Here is a 20,240-nt window from a genome sequence, read left to right as displayed (position 1 = left end):
AGTTCTAGCCAGAGTCCCGCTGAGTCAGCTGAGCAAAAATCCCCCACCGCTGGTATCTGCTCATCCTCCGTATTGGATGGAATTCCTCATTCTGCACCCTCCCCATCTTATCCCCCTGGCTTGCCTTTGGCAAGAATCTCGCTAGCCTCCATGCTTCTCCGCAGTCATTTTCCACCCACTGCCCCCTCCCTGCTCCTTGGCTGTAAATCTCCACTTGACCTTGTGTTTGGAGTGGAGCCTGATCTGTCTCCCCTATTGCAAACCCCCGCTGTGCTAGCCTCTCTTGAATAAAATCGTCTTTACCGTCTTTAACGAGTATCAGGAATACCTTTTTTTCTCTCTAACAGTGCTCTGTGTGAGTTACTGAGCGAATGAATATGTCACGATATCGATACATGCCTGTTGGAAGATGATACTGAGGCAGGGAAAGCGTAGGGTGAACTCGGAGACTGCGCTGCTCTTGCTAGCTGGCGTCTAGCGTCCTGGTTGCCAGGAAACGCCTTTTAGCGCTCAGGTAGAGTGAATAGGAAACCGAGGCAGGGAGGAGGAGGGAGACGAGTCTCACCCACCAACTCAGCAGGCCTGAGTCTGGTCCGATCATATTGCCAGGCGTCCCAACATCACGAGAAACACTATGTTAGCACAGGAAGGAGGGAAGTCCTCGAAATTCTATGTAGTGTTTCCACTGCCTGGGAAAGAAGGCCCTGAAACCGCGCTTTCACCCCCAGGCCAGGGCGCGAGGTGCCCCAAGGAGCATCCCATAAGACAGCTTTGGTTAACTGCCCACCTGTGGTCGCTATCTGTTCTATGAGGGAGTCTCTAACGCTTCCAGAAAGAGCACATAAATAACTTCGGGTAACCGGCCCAACTTTAGTTGATTGCCTCCTGGCACATATCTGTTTTACAATAAGATGAACAAACGGAGCCCTGGCTGGTGTGGCTCAGTGGATTGAGCGCTGGCCTGGGAACTGAAGGGTCACCGGTTCCATTCCCAGTCAGGGCACATGCCTGGGTTGTGGGCCAGGTCCCCAGTGGGGGGCATGTGAGAGGCAACCGATTGATGTTTCTTTCCCTCTCTTTCTCCCTCCCTTCCCTCTCTAAAAATAAGTACATAAAAGATTTTTAAAAGATTTTATGTACTTATTTTTAGAAAGAGGGGAAGGGAGGGAGAAAGAGACAGAGAAACATCAATGTGCGGTTGCTGGGGGTCATGGCCTGCAACCCAGGCATGTGCCCTGACTGGGAATCAAACCTGTGACACTTTGGTTCGCAGCCTGCGCTCAATCCACTGAACTACGCAAGCCAGGGCTAAAAAAAATTCTTTTAAAAGATGAACAAATGGAGTCCGGAGCAAGATAAGGATTTGGGCTAATAGACCCCGCCCCCACCCCACATACCTAAGTTCGGGTAGTCATGTTCCCCCAGGGAAAGCGGGCACCACCTTGACCCGTCAATCAGTTTGTAACTTTTTCACCCCCATCCCGCCAACTCCACCAACTCCGTAAGTCCTCAGAACAAAGGACCCCCTCTCTTGGCTCTCTGGCCACCTGCCTCAGGCCACCTGGGGCTCGCCACCCCAGGCTTCTCCTTGGCCCTTCCTTTTGCAGCCCTGCATTGCCCTGAACCCGTACCTTTCACCCCCTCACCTTAGCTAGATCCTTTCCCTTAGGTGGGAACAGATCACTGATAAACTCTGATTGCACGCCAATAGATTTGCTGATATGTAGCTCTTTACATGCGTCAGCAAGAAGAACCAGGTCTTTCCTGTTGACACTATGGCTGGATGCTGGCTACATAAATGGTAGGGCCAACTATAGGCAGATACTGGTAAATAAGTCAAGGACCAGTACAGATGGGTGGAAACACGTAGTGGACACAAGAAATAGACAGGGAAACACATACAGAGGATCTGAAAGTGAGTAAGAGACAGGAAGCCGATGATGGCTCCACACACATAATAATTCAGATCAGTGGTTTTGAACCTGGAATGCACGTTTAAAATCACCTGGGAGCTTTTCAAACCACCCCTCCACACACCCCAGAAAGAACCAGGGCTGGGAGTGGGGCCAGGGTCTGGGTTATGGACAAACCGGTAGGTGACCCAAGGCTCCTGTGCACAGACAGGCTGGGGCAGGTGGTGGGGAACCCGGGTAAGTGCAGGGAAATGAAGCCAGGCATCCGAGGGACAGGGGCAGGGAGGAGGGCATACCAGCTCAGGAACAGCGCTCTCCACAGGTTTAAAAAGATGAACCCTACTGGCTGAGAGGTGGGAACAGGTAATTAGCCCCATCTCAAGCCCCACCGGAGGGGGCACATACCAGCAGACCACCCATCCGCTTGCCCGCCTGGGGCTCTGAGGAGCTGGGTTCAAAGTCAGCGCATGTCCCTCCTCCACTCCTTCCTCCACGTGGGCAGAGTGGAAGCGCTCCTCTTTTCTTCCCTTCCTGTAACCCTTCCTACACCCTCCCACAACTTTGGGGACCTAAGGGGTTGGGGGTGGGGCACAACCCGCCTTTTTCCAGCTGTGGTCCCCAGCCGGCCTGTCCCCTGGCTCAGTGGTTCTTAGTGTCACCAAGGTCAAGGGTAGAGGGGGGGAAAGGGTGCTGGAGAGAGCTCAAGGTGGTGACGGTGGCGGTGAGCAGCGCAGAGACACCCAGGGCAAAAGAGGTCCAGAAGTAGGGAGACGGAGGGCCAAGCGGAGGAGGGGTTGCACATGGACAAAGGGAGATGAAGAGGCATCCATGGGCGAGGGGCCAAGGGGTGAGGAAGCAAGAGAAGCCCGCTAGGCGGCGCGACAAGGCCGCAAGGGGCCGCAGCCCGCAGCTTGAGCCCGGCCACCCAGGGCCGCCCCGCCCCGCCCGCCCGGTTCCCGAGGCTCCACCCCCGCACCCCGCGCCCCGCCCTGCGCTCTCCGGCTGGCTCGGCAGCGGCGGCTGCGGGCGGGAGGGCTCGCGGAGGGCGGGCGCACCGGCAGCAGGTGGGCGGGGTGCGGGCCGGCGAAGGCGGGCGGGGGGCGGCAGGCTGCGCTGGGGCCGGGCGCGGCCCGCCGTGCGGTGCGCCATGGACTTCAACATGAAGAAACTGGCGTCGGACGCGGGCATCTTCTTCACTCGGGCGGTGCAGGTGAGGCCGTGCGTCCTGGGCCCCGCGCGGCCGGTTCCCGGGGCCCGGATGTGGGGCGGGCCCGGAGCACCCCCGCAACAGAGCTCGGGGCGCTCAAGAGGAGCCCCTTGGGGCTGCTGCCCGCTTCCCCGCTGCGCGGACACCTTAGCCCCCCGCCCCCCCCATGTCTCCTCCTTCTGCACTGCCCCGGAGAGAGAGAGAAAGAGCTCCAGGCGGCCGGCCACTCCGGCCGCACCCTAGGCGTGGCGCGGGTCCGGGGACTGAGTCGGGCCTCGGCCTTGTTGCCTGAGAGGGAAGTATCAGTGTTCATCGTTTAGACCGGCGGAGTCACCCGCTGCCCTGGCGCCCGCCCAGGGCCCGGTGGGGGCTCCGCTGAGGAGGGGAGAGGGCACCAAGCGGTGGCTGTCGCCCTGCCCTTGTCCAGCAGTGACTCTGGCTCCCGGCAGGCCTTTGGAGGCCTGAGATCCAGGCCTGAGAACTCACGCATCCCCAGCGGTCCCTTGTCTGAGCCTCAGTCCCTGCTCCTGTGCAATGGGCTAGTACGATGATTCCCACAGGTACCCTTTACACGCTTGGATAGTCAGTCCGGAAGCCAGAGAGCTGGGATAATTTCCTTTCTGCTCCCTGGGAGGCCTATTTCCTCCATTTCCCCAGGCATGGGGGTTGGGGTCTGGCTGGGTACCTTGGGAAGCTGTCCCGGCCAGTAATGCTGGCATTGGAACAAGTCCTATCCCCTGGGAGGCAGAGAAGGAAACTGAGGCAGCCGAATGCAATGGTGAAGACCCAGAGGCAGCTACAGGCGTGACTCTGAGGAAGAGGCTTTACCTCTCTGGGTGTCAGTTTCTCCATCTGAAAAATGGGAGAATCGGTCATCCCCCCGCCAGGGTGGGCGTGAGGTCTCCCTGGCACTTTGCACGTGCGTGCTCCGTCAAGGCCAGCTCCCTGTGGGCGTGAATGTGGTGGCTACTGCTGCACTTGGGCTGCCTGTGACCTTGGGCAAGTCACTTCTCCCGAAGCCTTCCTGTCCCCTTTGGTCGTCCAGTGTACCCCAGTCTGCCCCCGGGGCTTTCGTCCTCCCAGTGCCCTGGGAACGGGTCTGGTGTTTGTCCTTTCCGTGTTTGCTCTCTGGGGGAGCCCGGCCGGAGCGAACAGGCTCTGGGAAGCCCATGTGGCCATGTTTACTAGAAAGCAGTGTCCCGTTGAGGGTTTGCCGCGCCGCGTTCCAAGCCCCGAGGGTGAACCCAGCCCTAGTGGGGATGCCAGGACCCCAGAGTGCCTGGGACAGCCCCAGGAGCACCTGACAGGTGGGGAGCCCTCCCCAGGGCTGGCATGGCGACTGTGTTATCTCGCACATCTGGGAAGAACCTGATCTGGTTTCCTGCTCCGTGGGCCCCAGCACCTGACCCGGCCGGGACCTGCAGAGCCTGGGCTTGGGAGGCCCGGGCCCGGTGGCCTTGCTCCCCCTGGAGGAGGCAGGCCTCCTGGGCGGCCCCTGTTGGAGTGGGAGCCACCGCCCAGGCCCCAGCCTCCAGGGTGGAGGAGGGAGCTGGGAGCTTTATAAATAGAGGCTTTCTCTGGCTCTGTACGCCCACCCCCTGCTGCCGCCATGCAGCAGGCAGCAGCCTTGGCCTGCAGGCCTTAGCTTCTGAAGCACCGGGCTCTTCCCCTTGATGGGGATGGGGCAGGGGTGGCAGGCCAGAGGAGCGAGGGGCCTGAAATGGGAATGAGCAGGACGGGACACTCAGAGGACCCGCCGAGGCCTGTCTGTCCTGGGGTGGGAGTCGGCCAGGAGGGCTGGGAGGGGTGCTTGGGCGTTAAGGCTCGGGCAGCTCCTCTGTGTGGGTCCCAGGACATGCTGGGGAAGTGCTCATTCCTTCCGAGTGCCAGGGACACCTTTAAGAGCCTCACCCCGCTCCTCCATCTGGTGGGGAACCGGACCTGGGCTCCTGGGGGAAGAATCGGTCATCCTGGGATGGCTTTCCAGTCCCCGAACTGTGCTTGAACGTCAGGAGGGGTTTGTGAAGTTGGGGCCGGCGGTGGGAGCGGCCCAGCTACAGGCACGGCGGCAGGAAAGTCTGAGGCGCACCCGTGTAAGGCGCCAGTGAGGGTGGGAGTGGGCTGCGGAAGTGTCGTACTGACACTGTCGGCTGTCACCACAGCAATAGTAACAGCCGCGGTGGGGGCAATAGTAAGGAAAGTCGGGGAGGCGGCGGCCTCGCCGTCCTCGTCCTCGTCGGAGCCAGGCAGCCGTGCACGGGGGATGGGTGCCCGAGAAGCTGGGAAAGCCCGGTGGGACTTCGAACCTGGGGGCGGGCATGCGGAGTGAGGGATGGGGGGCCCCGAAGCCCGGTGGCGAGGGCTGCTGCTAACTTTGGTAAGGCAGGCAGGTGCACGTCACCTAGATCCGGGTGACTGGTACCGTTGGGGGTAGGAGGTCCCTAGGTAGCTCCTGCGAGCCAAGGAGGGACCCGCGGGCAGAGGCCTTTCACTGATGACGATGCTGACCCCAGCGGACACTCGTCAGAGCCGTACCGCGCGCCGGCTGCAGAGCTAAGCACCTTCCACATGTTCTGAGTTAGGTCCTGTTATCCCCATCCTCCAGGTCCAGGTGGGAGACCGAGGCCCAGAGAGGTGCCTCCCTGAGCCTCGGTTTCCTCATCTGGAAAATGGGACTGATGCCACAGCCTCAGCGGGCTGGGCGAGGTAGGCCTGTTCAGGGCCTGGCTCCCTAGGAGGCCTTAGTTGGGCGAAGGTGAGGAGGGTGCGCGGAGCCGGGGGAGGTCGGAGGAGGCCGGGAGCGGCCGGTCCCTGGTGGGAGCTCAGGCTGCAGCGTGGCCCGCCCGCCCTGCGGGGAGAAACCCAAGCCCTGCTGCATAATTAATGGCCATCCGCGGCCTGATCAGCCACAGGACTATCGGTGGCTGCCTCCCTCCCGTTCCCTTCAGCTGGAGCTGCCCTCGGGCTCTGGATAATTTATTCTGCCGAACAGTCTGGGAAGGGCCTCGGGCCACGATGATCCCGACTCCAGCACAGTCTGCCCCTCGCCTGGCCTCGGTGGCATCATCTGTGAAATGGGAAACTCGGCCCGACCTGCCTGGAGGGGCCCTCGGAGCCATGGATGGGTCAGCAGCATAAAGCCCTCAGCCCCGGGTTTGGGCCACAGAGGCGCTCAGCGGTGTCTGTTGTTGTCACCAGTCCTGTTCTTGTGACGGTCACCCTTTTGCTGTTTGGCCTTGACCTTGAGCAGGCCCTTTCCCCTGGCAGGAGGAGGCCTTCGCGTCCCTGTTTGGAAGACAGGGACATTTGTCCAGGGGCCCTTCCAGAGCAGGGTGGGGCCAGGACTCGGGCTGTTCCTGGTTGTTCCTCGCTGGCCCACAAACAGTCCCGTGGGGGAACGGGGTGGCATCCTGGTCCTTGCCCGGCCCTGGGGTGGGGCTGCCGAGCCTTCTGGGCCCTGAGTGTGCTCCGAGTTGGCGCTGACGGGCTGGCGGTGTCCCCCGTCCAGCACGCCAGCCATGTGGCCTCCACCCACGCAGTCCTCGCGTCCCAGCCAGCTGCCTCTCCTCCCACCCGCTCCTCACGGCAGCCCCGCTGTAGCACCTCACTTCAAGCGAGTCCCCCTGCCAGACTCTGGGCTCCGGCCTGCGGGTCTCCCCCGCGTCTTCCTTCTCACAGCCTGGGACGGGGGTGCCGTTACTTATGGTCCTCATTTTTCGGCTCAGGAGACTGAGGCTCAGAGAGGCAAAGCCACTTGCCCAGGGTCACACGGCTCATCAGTAGCAGAACCGAGACTTGAATCAGGTCCCCCTGGTTCTGAAGCCACTCATTCCCCTGGCACCCTTCCCCGGGGTTCCGGTCCCCCCACTGAGCCTCCTGGTAACCCCAGAAGTTGCTCTGTGCCTTATTTATTCCGTAAGCACTTTCTCCCAAATCCTTTCCCGCAGAGCCAGGTTCGGAGGGCCCTGGGCAGTGGGTGCCCGATGATTTCTTACCCCTTTAAGTCGTACATCAGATTTTCTTCTTACATTTTTAAAAAATTGCTCACCGGAGGACATTCTCTGATTACTTTTAGTGAGCGAGAGGAAGGGAGGGGGAAGAGAGAGAAACATCAGTCAGTTGCCTTCTTATATGCTCCCCAACTGGGGATTGAACCCGTAACCTGGGTGAATGTGCCCTGAGTGGGAATGGAACCTGCGACCTTGTGGTCTGTGGGATGTGCTCCAACCAGCTGAACCCATAAGCCAGGGCTGTGTGCCAGATTTCGCACAAACGTGCTTTCGGCGGGGAAGAAAGAGGTCCACATCTTTGATTGGATTTCTGAAAGAAGCCACGATCCCCCAGCTCTGGTCCAGCCGCCTCATTTCAAGTTAGGACCCTGCTCTTGGGGCCCCAGTTTGCCCTCTGTGTGATCGAGGTTACAGAGCAAGTTTCTTGACCTTGGGGCCTGGCTTCCAGCTCACGGGGAGGGGTAGGTGGGTGGGGCGCGGGCTGTCCTGCCTTCCTCCCTCTGAGCCCTCCCCGACCCGGGCCCTCCCCACCCCACAGTTCACGGAGGAGAAGTTCGGCCAGGCCGAGAAGACCGAGCTGGACGCCCACTTTGAGAACCTCCTGGCCCGGGCCGACAGCACCAAGAACTGGACGGAGAAAATCCTGAGGCAGACGGAGGTGCTGCTGCAGCCCAACCCCAGTGAGTGGGCTGGGGCCGGGCCCGGGGCAGGGGCGGGGGCAGGAGGCTGGTGGCTGAGGCTTGCGGGGTGGGAGGGGGGGAGTGGCCAGTGGGTGAGATCCATGGAGACTTTGGGGGCTTATGGCTGCTGTGGGGGGCGGTCCCAGTGAAAGGACACAGAGGTGGAGTCGGTGCTGGGCTCTAAGGTGCGCTGTCCAGGGCAGTGCAAATGCTGAGTTTTGCCCAGAGGACTTGAGGAAATGCCTGGAAACTGAAACAGACTTGGGAGGAGAGGCGGGAAGGACGCCAGCCGGGTCCCCGGAGAGGGCGTGGGGCCGAGCCCCGTGACTCGGCGTCTGTCTCCCCGCAGGTGCCCGAGTGGAGGAGTTCCTGTACGAGAAGCTGGACAGGAAGGTGCCCTCGAGGGTCACCAACGGGGAGCTGCTGGCTCAGTACATGGCAGAGGCGGCCAGTGAGCTGGGGCCCACCACTCCCTACGGTGAGCCGGGCCCCGCCGCTGCTGGGCAGTGGGCAGGGGCTGCACGGTGTCTCCCTCTCTTATTCCCCCTCCCTCCTTCCCCACTGCCTTCTCTCCTCGTTCCAACGACACAGATAATACCTGAATTACGCGTTCTGACTGTACACACCTCAGACGCTGGAGATGAAAATAGAGAACACAGGGAGGCCTCTCTTAACCCGTTCGGTTTGTGTGCATTTGTGGGGGGACCACCGCGTGTCCGCTCTGCAGCTGACCCCCAAACTGGGTGTTGCGTGACACACGTCTGTGCACAGACGGGAGCACGTCCGGAGCCCCTCGGTGTCTGTTTCTTCAATTTGTGAAACGTGTTATTGAGGTGTAACCTACCCATCATAGAGGGCACCTGTTTTGAGTGCGAAGTTCAGTGGTTTTAAGTAAGTCGAGAGTTGCACAAACATCCCCCCGATCCAGCTTAAAGAACATCCTCATCATCTGCCAACGGATCCCTGGCGTCTGCTTACATTCATCCTCCCCTGCCAGCGCCAGCCGACCGCTAATGTGCTTTGTGGCTGCATCAGTTCGCCCTGTCTCAGTATTTCATACAAATGAGTCATGTGATGTATTGCTCTTGGTATCTGGCTTCTTCACGTAGCATCATGTCTTGGAGGTCCATCCCTGTTAGAGTGTGATTTAGGATTTTGCTCCTTTTTATGGCTGAAGGGTGTTTCAGTGTATGAATATCCCGCATTTGCTTTGTCCATTCACCATTTCGTAGACATTCGGGTTATTTCCCCAGAAACACTTGCGTACAAACCTTGGTGAGGACAAACGTTTTCACTTCTCCTGGGTATAGACCTAGCAATGCAATTGGCGGGTCATTTGGTAAATTTAAGTTTCTAAGAAAATTACCAAATTCTTTTCCAAAGTGACTGTGTGATTTTTACATTTCCACCAGCATGGGGGTGTTAAATTTCCAGACATTTGTGGATTTTCTAAACTTCTTTCTGTTTTTGATTTCTAATTTAATCATACGTTGGTCAGAAAATCATACTTTGTATGGTTTTAGTACTTTGAAACTTATGCAAGCTGCTCCCCCAGTGCTGGGGCTCAGAGGGAGAGAGTCTGAGTAATGAGTAAGTCCGTGTGTGGGTTCTTTAAAGGAGCTGCTCGGGACTCCAGTAGTTTCTTCCACCAACTCAGTCCCTCCTGGTTTTTGCAGCCAGGAGTTGTGGGGACTTATCTTCCTGGCACTGGAACCCTGGGCTGGGGGGCCTGGTGTGGGGCTGGGACTCCTTGCTCCTGAGATGTCCCTCCTGAGTTTGTATCCACCACACGTGGGTGTGGGACCAGTGCGTTCCACATCTGTGCCCCTCCTACCAGTCTGGATGGATGTGGGTTCTTTAATTCCGTAGTTGTCAGACTTTCATTCAACTCGATTTCTGACAGTTCCGAGTGATGGTGGTTCTATAATTTAGCTGTAACTTTGATGTGGTTGTGCGAGGAGGCGAGCCGTGTTTACTTATGCCGCCATCTTGATTGGAGGTCTCCCTTTTAAACTTATGAAGACTTGTTTATGGCTTACAATATGGTCTCTCCTGGAGAATGTTCCATAGTCACTTGCGAAGGTTGTATATTATATTGTCGTTGGGTACAGTGTTGTGGAGGTGTTGGTGAGGACAGATTGGTTAATAGTGCTGTTCAAGTTTTCTGAATCCTTGATGATTTTGTCTTGTCCTGTCCATTACTGGGCAGTCTCCACCTGTTTCTCTTCAGCTGTCTGCTCCTGTCTTCAATCTGTTCGTGCTTGCTTACTATATGTTGGAGCTGTGTTGTGAGGTCTGTATGTTTATATTGTCTGTTTTCCTGAGGAATTGACTCATCTTTGTATCACACTGCTCTGTCTCGAGTAACTTGTTTTTTTGTTTTTGGTCCTAGGGTCCATTTCATCTGACAGTGCTATAGCCACTCTTGTTCTCTGTGGTTATTGTTTGCGTGGTATACCATTTTCGGCCCATTTATGTCTTGAAAGTTCAAAGCGTGTCTCATATACAGCATATATTTGGGCCTTTATTAAAAATCTAATCTGATAGCCTTTGCCTTTTGATTGGAGTGTTTAATCCTTTTCCATCTAATGTCAACGTGGTTGGACTTCCGTGTCAATTTTGTATTGTTTTCTCTGTGTCTCAGGTCATTTTTGTTCATCCGCCTTTACCATCCTTTACCGCCTTCTTTTGTGTTAAGTAGACGCTTTCTAAAGTTTTAATTTTTGTTGCTTTCCTTAAAAGTTTTTCTGAGCGGTTTTACGTAAATTACAACTTGCATTTGAACCCATCACAATATGCCTCAGGGTAATGCTGACTTAATGTGAGTAAAACATAGAAACTGTGCTCCAGTGTAACTCCATTCCCTCCCTCTTCCTTTGTGCTGTCATTATACTACATGTTGCAGCTTCATATCTTGTGAGCCCAATAATGCAATTTTACAATTACGGTTTTATGCAGTTGCCTTTTAAATCAGTTAAGAGAAAAAAATTACATTGTCTTTTGTAGCTGTCTGTATAATTACCCTTAATGTACTCTATATTTCTTTCCTTTTTTTTTAAATTGACTTGAGAGGGAGAGACAGAGACACATCAATTGGTTGTCCACTTTTTTATGCACTCATGGGTTGATTCTTGCTTGTGCCCCGACGGGGGATTGAACCCCCAACCTTAGCGTATCAGGATGACACTCTAAGCAACTGAGCTATCTGGCTAGGGTCTTGTTAGTTTTCTTTACAACATTTTTTTTCTTATTTTGTTATTTTATTTTATTTATTTTTAGAGGGGGGAAGAGAAGGGAAAGATGGAGAGAAACATTGATCTGCAAGACATACATTGATTAGTGATTGGTTACCTCTCTCACAGTCCCAACTGGGGACCTGGCCCGCAGCCTAGTCATGTGCCCCGACTGGGAATTGAACTGGTGACCTTTTGGTCCACAGGCTGGTGCTCAGTCCACTGAGCCACACCAGCCAGGGCAGTTTTCTTTGACATTTGCAATAGCTGCTTAGTAGTCTTTCTTTGCTACGGCTAACATAGGGGCCTCCTTGGAGACAGTGTCTATCGATGACTATTTTTTCCTGTGTATTGACCACACTTACCTGTTTCCCTGCATGTTTCCTAATGTCTTGCTGAATCTGGATGTTTTCGATATGTAGCAGCTCCGGATTCTGCCCTCCCAGGAGGTCGTTCCTGCTGTTTGTTTGCTGAGAGACTTGCCTGGACTCGTTGTTCACAGTCTGTGTCCCCCGCACTATGCAGCCACTGGTGCCTCTGCCTTTTTTAATTTTTAACTTTTAATTTTTTAAAAGATTTTATTTATTTATTTTTATAGAGAGGGGAAGGGCAGGAGAAAGAGAGGGAGAGGAACATCAGTGTGTGGTTGCCTGTCACATGCCCCCATGCTGGGGACCTGGCCGGCAGCCCAGGTATGTGCCCTGACTGGGAATCGAACCGGCGACCCTTTGGTTCACAGTCCAGCGCTCAATCCACTGAGCCACACCAGCCAGGGCTGCCTTTTTTTATTTTTATTTTTAAAGATTTTATTTATTTATTTATTTATTTATTTATTTAGAGAGGGAAGGGAGGGAGAAAGAGAGAGAGAGAGAGAAACATCAATGTGTGGTTGCTGGGGTCATGACCTGCAGCCCAGGCACGTACCCTGACTGGGAATCGAACCTGCGACACTTTGGTTCACAGCCCGCGCTCAATCCACTGAGCCACACCAGCCAGGGCTGCCTTTTTTTATTTTTTAAGCCTAGCTTCCTAGGAGTTGCTTCTAGGTCAGCATATGTCAGTAGTGGTCAGCCGGTGACTGGTCGGAGGTCGTGCTAATACTGCACCATCAGGCTTTCCGGATGCATTTGCCAGTGGGGTGGGGAGCGCAGTGAAAGCACTTTACGTGTCTGCCCGCCGTTCGCTGGGTGGGTGTGCGAAGCGCCCTGAGCGAGTCGCACGCAGGCGTAGCCTCCCAGACCTCTCTGGCGGCATCCGGGAGTTTACCAGGGCCCACGGGGACGGCCTCGCTTCCCCGATCTGCTGTTACATTTCTGGCAGGTCGGTTCTTGTTTCAACCAGCTTTCCAGCTTCGCGGTAGCTGGGCCGCTGAGATCGCTGTTGTTTTCGACAGCATCGGGGGTTTTTTCTGGGCCCCCGCGTCCGCGTGGACAGCCCGAGGGCTCGTCTCTCCTGGGTGGAGCTCCAGCATCACAGAGCACGAAGGCATGGGCCCCGCCATTGTTCTCCCCAAGGCCCAATGTATCTGGGACAAATGCGTCTGGATTCCTTGTTTGCCTTTTGTCCATTTCGGGAGCCCGGAAATGGTTGTTTTTGACAGCTCTGTCCAGGTTTCTTCACTGCTCTTTGGGGAGAGGACTTGTGGCGCTCCTTTCTCTGTCATTCCGAAAATTGCCCCCATCCCCCATCCTTTCGAGGGCAGTGTGACGTTCCGAGTTTTGAATGTCCCACTGTTTATTTGTCGGCCCCCCGGTGGTGGGTGGGTATGTAGGTTGTGTCTGCGTTGTTCGGGGCCAGCCACTCGGCACGGGGCATCTCGGGTTTGCCTCTTGAGCACGGCTCGGTCCGAGCTCCCCGCTGCCTCCTGGGGTCGGAGCAGCCTCAGCCTGCCCCCCTGCCCTTCTCACCTTCGACTCTGTGTCCTCAGGGAAGACGCTGATCAAGGTGGCAGAAGCTGAAAAGCGCCTGGGAGCCGCGGAGCGGGATTTTATCCACACGGCCTCCATCAACTTCCTCACGCCCCTGCGCAACTTCCTGGAAGGGGACTGGAAGACCATCTCGGTGAGGGGCCTGGGGCCGCCCCGCCCCCTCGGCCCCGCCCCTGTTGGGGACTCCCCAGCTGTGGCTCTTGTGGGCTGGGTTCCTCAGAGTGGACGACCTTCCTTCTCTGGGCCTCAGTTTCCCTGTCTTGACCAGCTGGCCCAGGGTCCCCCAGGGCGGGCGGCTCACCGCTCCCTGTTCCCCGTCTGCAGAAGGAGAGGCGGCTCCTCCAAAACCGGCGCCTAGACTTGGATGCCTGCAAAGCGCGACTGAAGAAGGCCAAGGCCGCGGAAGCCAAAGCCACGGTGGGTGTCCCTGCTGGCCCCCACCCCCGGCATGGGGGCGCTGCAGGGACCTGGTGTTGGCATGACCTTGTCCCCCTGTTCTCGCCTGGAGAGGCCTGGCTGGGGGAGCTGATCTGGGCCGGCCACTTCAGGTCCTTCAGGTCACACCTCCAGGGGAACCCTGACAGCCTAGAGCTCTGGGTCCCAGGGGCGACACTGATGGGGTGGGCCAGCCAGCAGTGCCCCGGCCTGGGCGCAGGGACCCTGCAGCCTCTCCGGACAGACATGGTTGGAGCTCCCCACGCGCCCTTGCCCACCCTTCCCCGGATGCTCGGCTCTGTTCCCGGCTCTGCCAGGGCATGGCTCCCCCTCACGACCGCCCCACTGCTGCAGCGCTGGTCCCAGGGCGCCTCGAGCAGGCCCCCTGCCATGGCGTGAGAACTGTGGGGCTGGACTGCCTGCCTGCTCAGGAGCATGTCCGAGGGGCCCCTTCAGTGGCCACAGGAGCCCGGATAGGGGCTGCCCCTCCGGGCTCTGCCCACCGAGGCCTCTGCGGCCTGGAAGGGCCAGTGGGGTGCGGCGTGGCACAGTTCGATCGGGGCTAGGCCAGGGCTGGCAGAACTGGGCCCGAGGCCAAGCACGCTCTCGGCACGCCAGGCTGCTTGTGGGTGCGGGGGGCCTAAAGGCCCCCTCAAGCCCCAAGGGGGGAATCTCTCATCCAGGGCATGCCGGGAAACCTGTGCCTGCTGAGGAAGGCCAGGCCCAGCCCGGCCCGGCCCTGGCGCCCAGCAGCTGCTCGTGGGGAGTCCTGGCCCCAAACCCTCGTGGGCCTCCAGCAAGGGCCTCCAGCAAGAGCCGGGGACAGGGTCTCAGCTCATCTGGGCGTGTGGGGTCCAGGGTGGAGGCAGGGGCTCAGCCACTGGAGTCTTGCTCGGGTCGGGTAGATGACCTCTGGCTACTGGGATGACCTAATTAAGCCACTTGAGCAGGACCCCTTCCCTGTCACTCTGGAGGAGCTTGGCCAGACGAGCGTTTCCTCCATCGGTCGGGCCGGGGGAGCCCTCTCTTAGTCACGGAGTGGCACGACCCCTCCTCCAGTTGGTTGGCCCGGACCACCTGAGGCCTCTGGGTTAGTCCGGGATACTCTCCCCAGAGCCGGGACCGGGCAGCCCAGGTGCAGAGTCCCGGAGGACCCGGGGTTCACTGCCTCGTCCCCACCCCTTCTAAACGCACGCACGCACGCACGCACACGCACCAGGACGCTTTCCAGAGGGCGGGTTGTGCGTGCCCATCCGCCCGTCTGAGTGGCGCCTCCTCCTGCGGGGGCCCGGGGGGCCTGCTCCCGCCTGCGCTGTGGGCTCACTAACTCTTTGTTTTTGTTCCTTTCCGTCCTGCTTTGGGTAACTTGGCTCAGTGTGAGGGAGATGTGAGTATACCTGTCCCACGTGCTGTGCTGCTTCTGGTGTGCCCATCCGGCCTGGGGCGGCCGCAGTGCCGTGGCCGGCCCGGGGCCCGTCCCCGGGCCTTTTGCAAGCAGCTGGTCTCCCCATCAGAGCCTCTACCATGAGTAGCCTCTGTTTTGGGGGGATGCCAGGCGTTGGAGCCTGTGAGTCAGCTTTTTGCAAATGTTGAAAGCCTGTCACTCTGTCCATCCATGCATCCATCTGTCCACCTTCGTTGTGGGGGAGGGGCCTGGTCCTTGCTGCAGGACTGAGAGACCGTGTGCGGAGATTCTGGGATGGAGAAGGCCGTGGGGGGGCGGGGTTTGTCTGGAAGCCTGGGTCTAACTGGGGCGTCTCGGTGAGCCTGGGGTCCAGGGAGCAATGGGCCTTGGCCTCTGAGCCAGGGGCTGGGTCCAGCCGGCGGCTTGCCCAGAGGCCAGGGCTGGGACGGCAGCCACAGGCTGTCTCCATGTGGCATCTCATTTCCTGGCCTCCCCAGCGTGTCTGCCCCCACTCGGTCTTGTCTTGGCCCTCCGGGTCTCTACGCCCGCCTCCTCTCCAGGTGGCGGACGTGGGAAGAGGGTCCACACTGTATTTGTCTGTAGCCTCCTGGCCCCAGCCAAGCTCCGGCCCACCGTGACCCCTCTCCCCCCCATGAACTCTGTTCCCACTAGACGGTGCCTGACTTTCAGGAGACTAGACCTCGTAATTACATTCTCTCGGCCAGCGCCTCCGCGGTAAGCGCCCCCACCCCACCCTACCCCGAGCCTCCCCTGACCCCTCCCGTACCTCGGGGGCGGCTGCCCAGCAGACAGGAGCCAGAGGTTTCTGAGGCAGGGGGGCTGCCCTTCTGGTCGGCCAGTCCCGGGAGCGCCATCTGCCTGCCCGGCCCTGTGCCCTGTGCCCTGTGCCCGTGTGGCCGGCCTGGCTTCTCCCTGCAAAGGTACAGACCTCTCCACTGAAGGTGGAGACCAGGCCAGCTGCCCTGAGCAGTGTGGCCAACTCAGGGTGGCAGCCGCCCCGTCTCCAGTGGATCGGAGGGTCTGCACGCCCCCACACACAGCCCTGACCCCCGCCAACGCAGGCGCCACCCACCACCCCCACTCACCCTCCGTGACTGCTGGGCCCTTGCACGCAGTCCCGAGGAGAGAGGAGGCCGGGGCCTGGCCTGCCACACATTCACAGACCCCTGCAGCCGGGTGGCAAGGATGGCGCGGGTCCCCCGGCTGTGCGGATGTCCCCCGTGCTGGGTGTCGAGGGGGTGAGGAGGCCTTGAGAATGAGTGAGCGGAGTGCAAGGGGCAGCCTGGGTGTGCCAGGGCCCGCGGTCTGGGCGCAGGGTGTGCCCTGAAGAGGACCGCAGCCCCGCGTGGGCGCCGCCGGGTGGGGGGCGAGGGGTCGGAACGCTGAGTGGCCTGGTGTCTCCCGTTCTCCAGCGTCACTGAGAGATGCTTGGCGTGTACTGTCTAGTCTGGGAAGTCGGCCAGTCACACGCATCCCATCAGTCATGTCGGTCACCACTGCTGCTGTGCCTCCCTCTGCCTCTTCTCTGTCCGTCCACGCCCCCCGAGGGTGACGTCCTCCCGCACAGCCCCCCTGGCTCTCCCTCACCTCCGTCACAGCATGTTGCCATGTGTGTTCGTGCGGCCGTTCAGTGGCTGGGCCGTCAGCCCTCGGGGGCGTCAGCCACAGTTCAGTCCCGCGGGCCCCACTGCTGGGCACTGCGCGGGGGGGGTGCCTTCCGCCAGGGCAGGTCCCGACTCCGGTAGCACCCCCACAGCGGGGCGCACAAAGGGGTCTCCTGAGTCCTGTTGGGAGGCGGGTCTTTCTTCTCTCGACTCTGGATCACGCTTCCGTCCCCCTTCTGGGCCGAGTGGCAGGGAGAATGTCCTGGAGGGTGGCGACTGCCCTGTTTGTTTCTTTGCCCTTGAGCCCCAGTGTGACTCAGGCGCGAGGCTGCCCTCCTCTGCCGGAGCACAGAAAGGTTCAGTGACTGGCCCGGGGTCACACGGCCCTGCCTCCCGACCCAGCAGACTCAGCCCAGGGTTGGGGTGGGGCTGGGGGACGCTCGGTCTCCCCTGAGCCCTAGTCAGGGCCTGGGGCTTGCACAACCGGGGAAACCCAAGCAGGACTTTCCAGCTGGCTGTGCCCTCCCTGCATGCGGCATGTTGACTGGGTGTGACTGGAAGCGCCCCCTCCCCCCAGGCCTCAGCCCAGCCTCAGCTCTGGGTTGGGATGGGGCAGGGCAGGGGTGCGGAGAGGGTGGGGGTCTCGAGGAGCTGGGGCAGGGCACAGGTTCTGGGGTTCAGCTGCCCTCCCCTGCCCGCTGCCCCCTGCTGACCGGTGCCCCTCCCACCCCTGCTCACCGGCCCTGCCGTGGCGCCCGCAGCTCTGGAATGATGAGGTGGACAAGGTGAGTGGGGCGGGGGGCCTGGGGCGGGCGCCTGCGGCGGGCGGGAAGTGGGAGGCTGGGCACGGCTGCCGCTGTGGGGCTCGGGCCTGTTTCTAGCTCTGGGGCTGCGCCCCCTGCCCACTGGGGCTGCTGTGAGGGCTGCCGCTTCCCCTTCGTGGGGAGACCACCTCCACAGTGGGCCCCCGGGGTGACTGTGGGTGGGATTTTCCCCTGGTGGGCGGTGTCAGCCTGGGGGGGCCTGGGCACAGCCCCTGAGGGTCTGTCTCTGGGACTGCTCTCAGCGGACTGGGCCTCGGGGGGTCGGCAGGGCAGTCGCTCCCGGCCTGAGGTCGGCTGGGAAGTGCAGCCCTGCCACCCAGATGTCCATCTGCATCCCCATGGGGAAGTGACAGCTGCCAGGGAGGGGAGGAGCCAGCTACTCCTGGGCAGGCCTTGGCACGGGAGAAGGTGACAGGAGGGAAGCTGGGGGCCATTGTCACCCTCACACTGTCACCCCACTCTTCCCAGTCCGAGCAGGAGCTCCGAGTGGCCCAGACAGAGTTTGACCGGCAGGCAGAGGTGACCCGTCTCCTGCTGGAAGGAATCAGTAGCACTCACGTGAGTCCTGTCGCCCCTCATGTCCCCACTGCAATCATCCAGAACGAGGCTGAGCGAACCTGGATCTCGGAGGCGGGAGGGCAGGGGCGTGCTTGAGCCCGTGGTCCGTAAGAGGGCAAATTAGTCCTGAACGAGCAAGTCCCCAAGGGTGGGAACCTCTCTCCTCCCCGCCAGGAGCGAGAGGTGGGGGCAGGAGCCACGGGAACGCTGTGGGGGGGGGGGCGGGAGTGGTACGTGTCACCCCGACACCCCTCCCGGCCCGTCACCACTGGCCTCTCGCCCACACAGGTGAACCACCTCCGCTGCCTGCACGAGTTCGTCGAGTCTCAGACGACTTACTATGCGCAGTGCTACCGCCACATGCTGGACTTGCAGAAACAGCTGGGCAGGTGCCCGCTGGGGTCCCCTGGCGCCCAGGCCCCATGAGCAGCCCCACCTCCCTCGGGCGAGAGCTTCTCCCGAGCCAGGACCCCCCCCACAGCGCACAGGGCGGGTTGCAGGGCTGCCGGCCGAGGCCCTGCCCAGGGCCCTGTCTGGTGGGCCCGCACACCCCTGGCTGGACGACCGTGGGGGGCCCTGGTCTTGGGGACCTCTGAGCGGTTTCTCAGGTGCGGGGCGGGAGGTGTCAGGGACAGGGCCCGGGGGCCTCTCACTGTCCCCTTGCTTCACTTTCCCCTCCATGCTGCCAGCTCCCAGGGAGCCATGTAAGTAGCCGGGCGCGCCCCCGGGCCTCTGCGGTGGGCTCCCCTGGCGTTCCGGGGGCACACGGGACTGGATCTGGCTCCCGGGTGCTGAGATGTGCCCCGCACTCTCCAGATTTCCAGGCACCTTCGTGGGCACCACGGAGCCCGCCTCCCCGCCCCTCAGCAGCACCTCGCCCACCACCACTGCGGCCACCATGCCTATGGAGCCCTCGGCGGCGGGCCTAGCCCCTCCGGGAGAGGCCTCGCTCTGCCTGGAGGAGGTGGCGCCACCCGCCAGCGGCACCCGCAAGGCCCGGGTCCTCTACGACTACGAGGCGGCCGACAGCAGCGAGCTGGCCCTGCTGGCCGACGAGGTGCGTCTGGGCGCCGCAAGGACGGCGGAGGGGCCTGGCTCAGGCGCCCGGAACCTGAGCTGGGTTCGCTGGGCCTGGGGACCCCACGCCACCACTGCCTTCGTCTCCGAGGGGCCCTGGGGGCGGGGCTGAGGCCAGGGGATCCCGGGGGTGCTGTGGAACCGGTGAGGGGGTGAATGCCCACCTCGGGAGTGCAGGTGCCCCCCCGTGTCACAGTGGGGGCACAGCCCTGTCCCCATTTATCCCCGGGCAAGCCCCGCCCCGCCCCAACCAGCCGGGGTGCGACCTTCCCTTTCCGCTCCCCTCTCCAGCTCATCACTGTCTACAGCCTGCCTGGCATGGACCCCGACTGGCTGGTCGGCGAGAGGGGCAACAAGAAGGGCAAGGTCCCTGTCACCTACTTGGAACTGCTCAGCTAAGCAGGACCTCCCAGGCCCCTGCTGGTCCCGTCCCGGGCAGGACAGGATGGGTGCAGCCCTGCCGTTTGTCTTGTCTGCTGGTGACCTAGCCAGCCGCTCAGGGTGGGGGACCAACCCCCTCCTGTCCCTGCCCAGTCACCAGCTGTGAGGGGCCTCAGAGGTGGAATGTCCCTTGCCCCTCCCCCAGCCCTGCTTCTGACCTGGTTCTGGAGCCCCCCGATCCTGCCTGCGTCCCCCGAGCACCCCAGCCCTCCTGGCTCCTCTGAGGAGGGAGACGCTGGCTGCAGCCTCTGCGCTCAGCACCTCGGCCTGCGGGGGGGGGTCAGCGTCGAGGGCCTGAGGAGGCCATGGGGTTCACCGCTGGCGAAGAGAGCACTGCTTTTTAGTTGCCAAAAGCAGCAAAAGGGGGAAGGGCAGGCGGGTCTGCGGCGGGCCCGTGGGACTGGACGCTGTCACCTCTGGGCAAACTGGAGCAGAGGGGAGCCTGGCCAGAGAGGCAGGGCCGGCCACCGAGCGGCATCTCCCCGGTGCTACCCTCCCCCTCGCACCCTAGAGCTCGAGCCAAGTATGGCGGCTGCAGCCTGCACCTCTCCACACTCAACTCACTTTTTAACTGATCTTTTTACTCTGCCTGTGCTTCGCTCTCTAGCCAGTGACGAATAATAAACCACCCTTGGTGTGCACTTGCCTGCCTGGGGTCGCGGGCCTGGGGCGGGCCCTGACGGTCGGAAGGGGGAGACTTCCCGTTCGCTCCCTCCCTCCCTCCCCCGGGTGGGCGGCGTACACAGTACACAGTGCGCTGGCCCTGCCCAGCAGCAGTAGGGCAGAGGGAAGGGAAGTTCCCTAAAGCACCGATCCCTGCACTCCCTTCCTCCCGGGGCCTGGGCACTCAGATGGGAGTGAGCGCGGTTCCTGTGCGTGAGGCTGTGTGACAGTCACCGTGTCC

At 60.5% G+C, this 20,240-nt stretch overlaps 1 protein-coding gene across 5 annotated transcripts; it reads left to right on the top strand.

Annotated features, from left to right (window-relative positions):
- The first annotated feature begins 2,937 nt into the window (after positions 1-2,937).
- SH3GLB2 (SH3 domain containing GRB2 like, endophilin B2) lies at positions 2,938-19,977 on the top strand. 5 transcript variants are annotated; one of them, XM_045846349.1, is made up of 13 exons: positions 2,938-3,123; positions 7,669-7,810; positions 8,160-8,288; positions 12,971-13,104; positions 13,296-13,388; positions 14,782-14,793; positions 15,484-15,546; positions 17,198-17,221; positions 17,729-17,818; positions 18,107-18,207; positions 18,508-18,522; positions 18,635-18,875; positions 19,187-19,977. In XM_045846349.1, the coding sequence occupies exons 1-13, from the start codon at positions 3,061-3,063 to the stop codon at positions 19,292-19,294; spliced, it is 1,215 nt and encodes a 404-aa protein (XP_045702305.1). In that variant the 5' UTR covers positions 2,938-3,060; the 3' UTR covers positions 19,295-19,977. The 5 variants fall into 5 exon arrangements, with proteins under 5 accessions (XP_045702305.1, XP_045702309.1, XP_045702307.1 ...); XM_045846351.1 differs by lacking the exon at positions 18,508-18,522 and having other exon boundaries at positions 2,939-3,123; XM_045846350.1 differs by lacking the exon at positions 14,782-14,793 and having other exon boundaries at positions 2,940-3,123.
- The last annotated feature ends 263 nt before the right edge of the window (positions 19,978-20,240 follow it).

This window comes from Phyllostomus hastatus, unplaced genomic scaffold (genome assembly GCF_019186645.2).
Source record: "Phyllostomus hastatus isolate PE091 unplaced genomic scaffold, TTU_PhHast_1.1 phas_contig_495, whole genome shotgun sequence".
In the NCBI taxonomy this organism is placed as follows: domain Eukaryota; kingdom Metazoa; phylum Chordata; class Mammalia; order Chiroptera; family Phyllostomidae; genus Phyllostomus; species Phyllostomus hastatus.
Note: the sequence above shows the minus strand (reverse complement) of the source record. Positions and strands in the feature narration are given on the sequence as shown.

Excerpts from the sequence above, each read along its gene's own strand:
- SH3GLB2 (XM_045846349.1), top strand. The coding sequence starts at position 3,061 with ATGGACTTCAACATGAAGAAACTGGCGTCGGACGCGGGCATCTTCTTC. Across the intron at positions 7,811-8,159 it reads GCTGCTGCAGCCCAACCCCA|GTGCCCGAGTGGAGGAGTTC; the intron begins GTGAGTGGGCTG and ends GTCTCCCCGCAG. Across the intron at positions 18,876-19,186 it reads TGGCCCTGCTGGCCGACGAG|CTCATCACTGTCTACAGCCT; the intron begins GTGCGTCTGGGC and ends TCCCCTCTCCAG.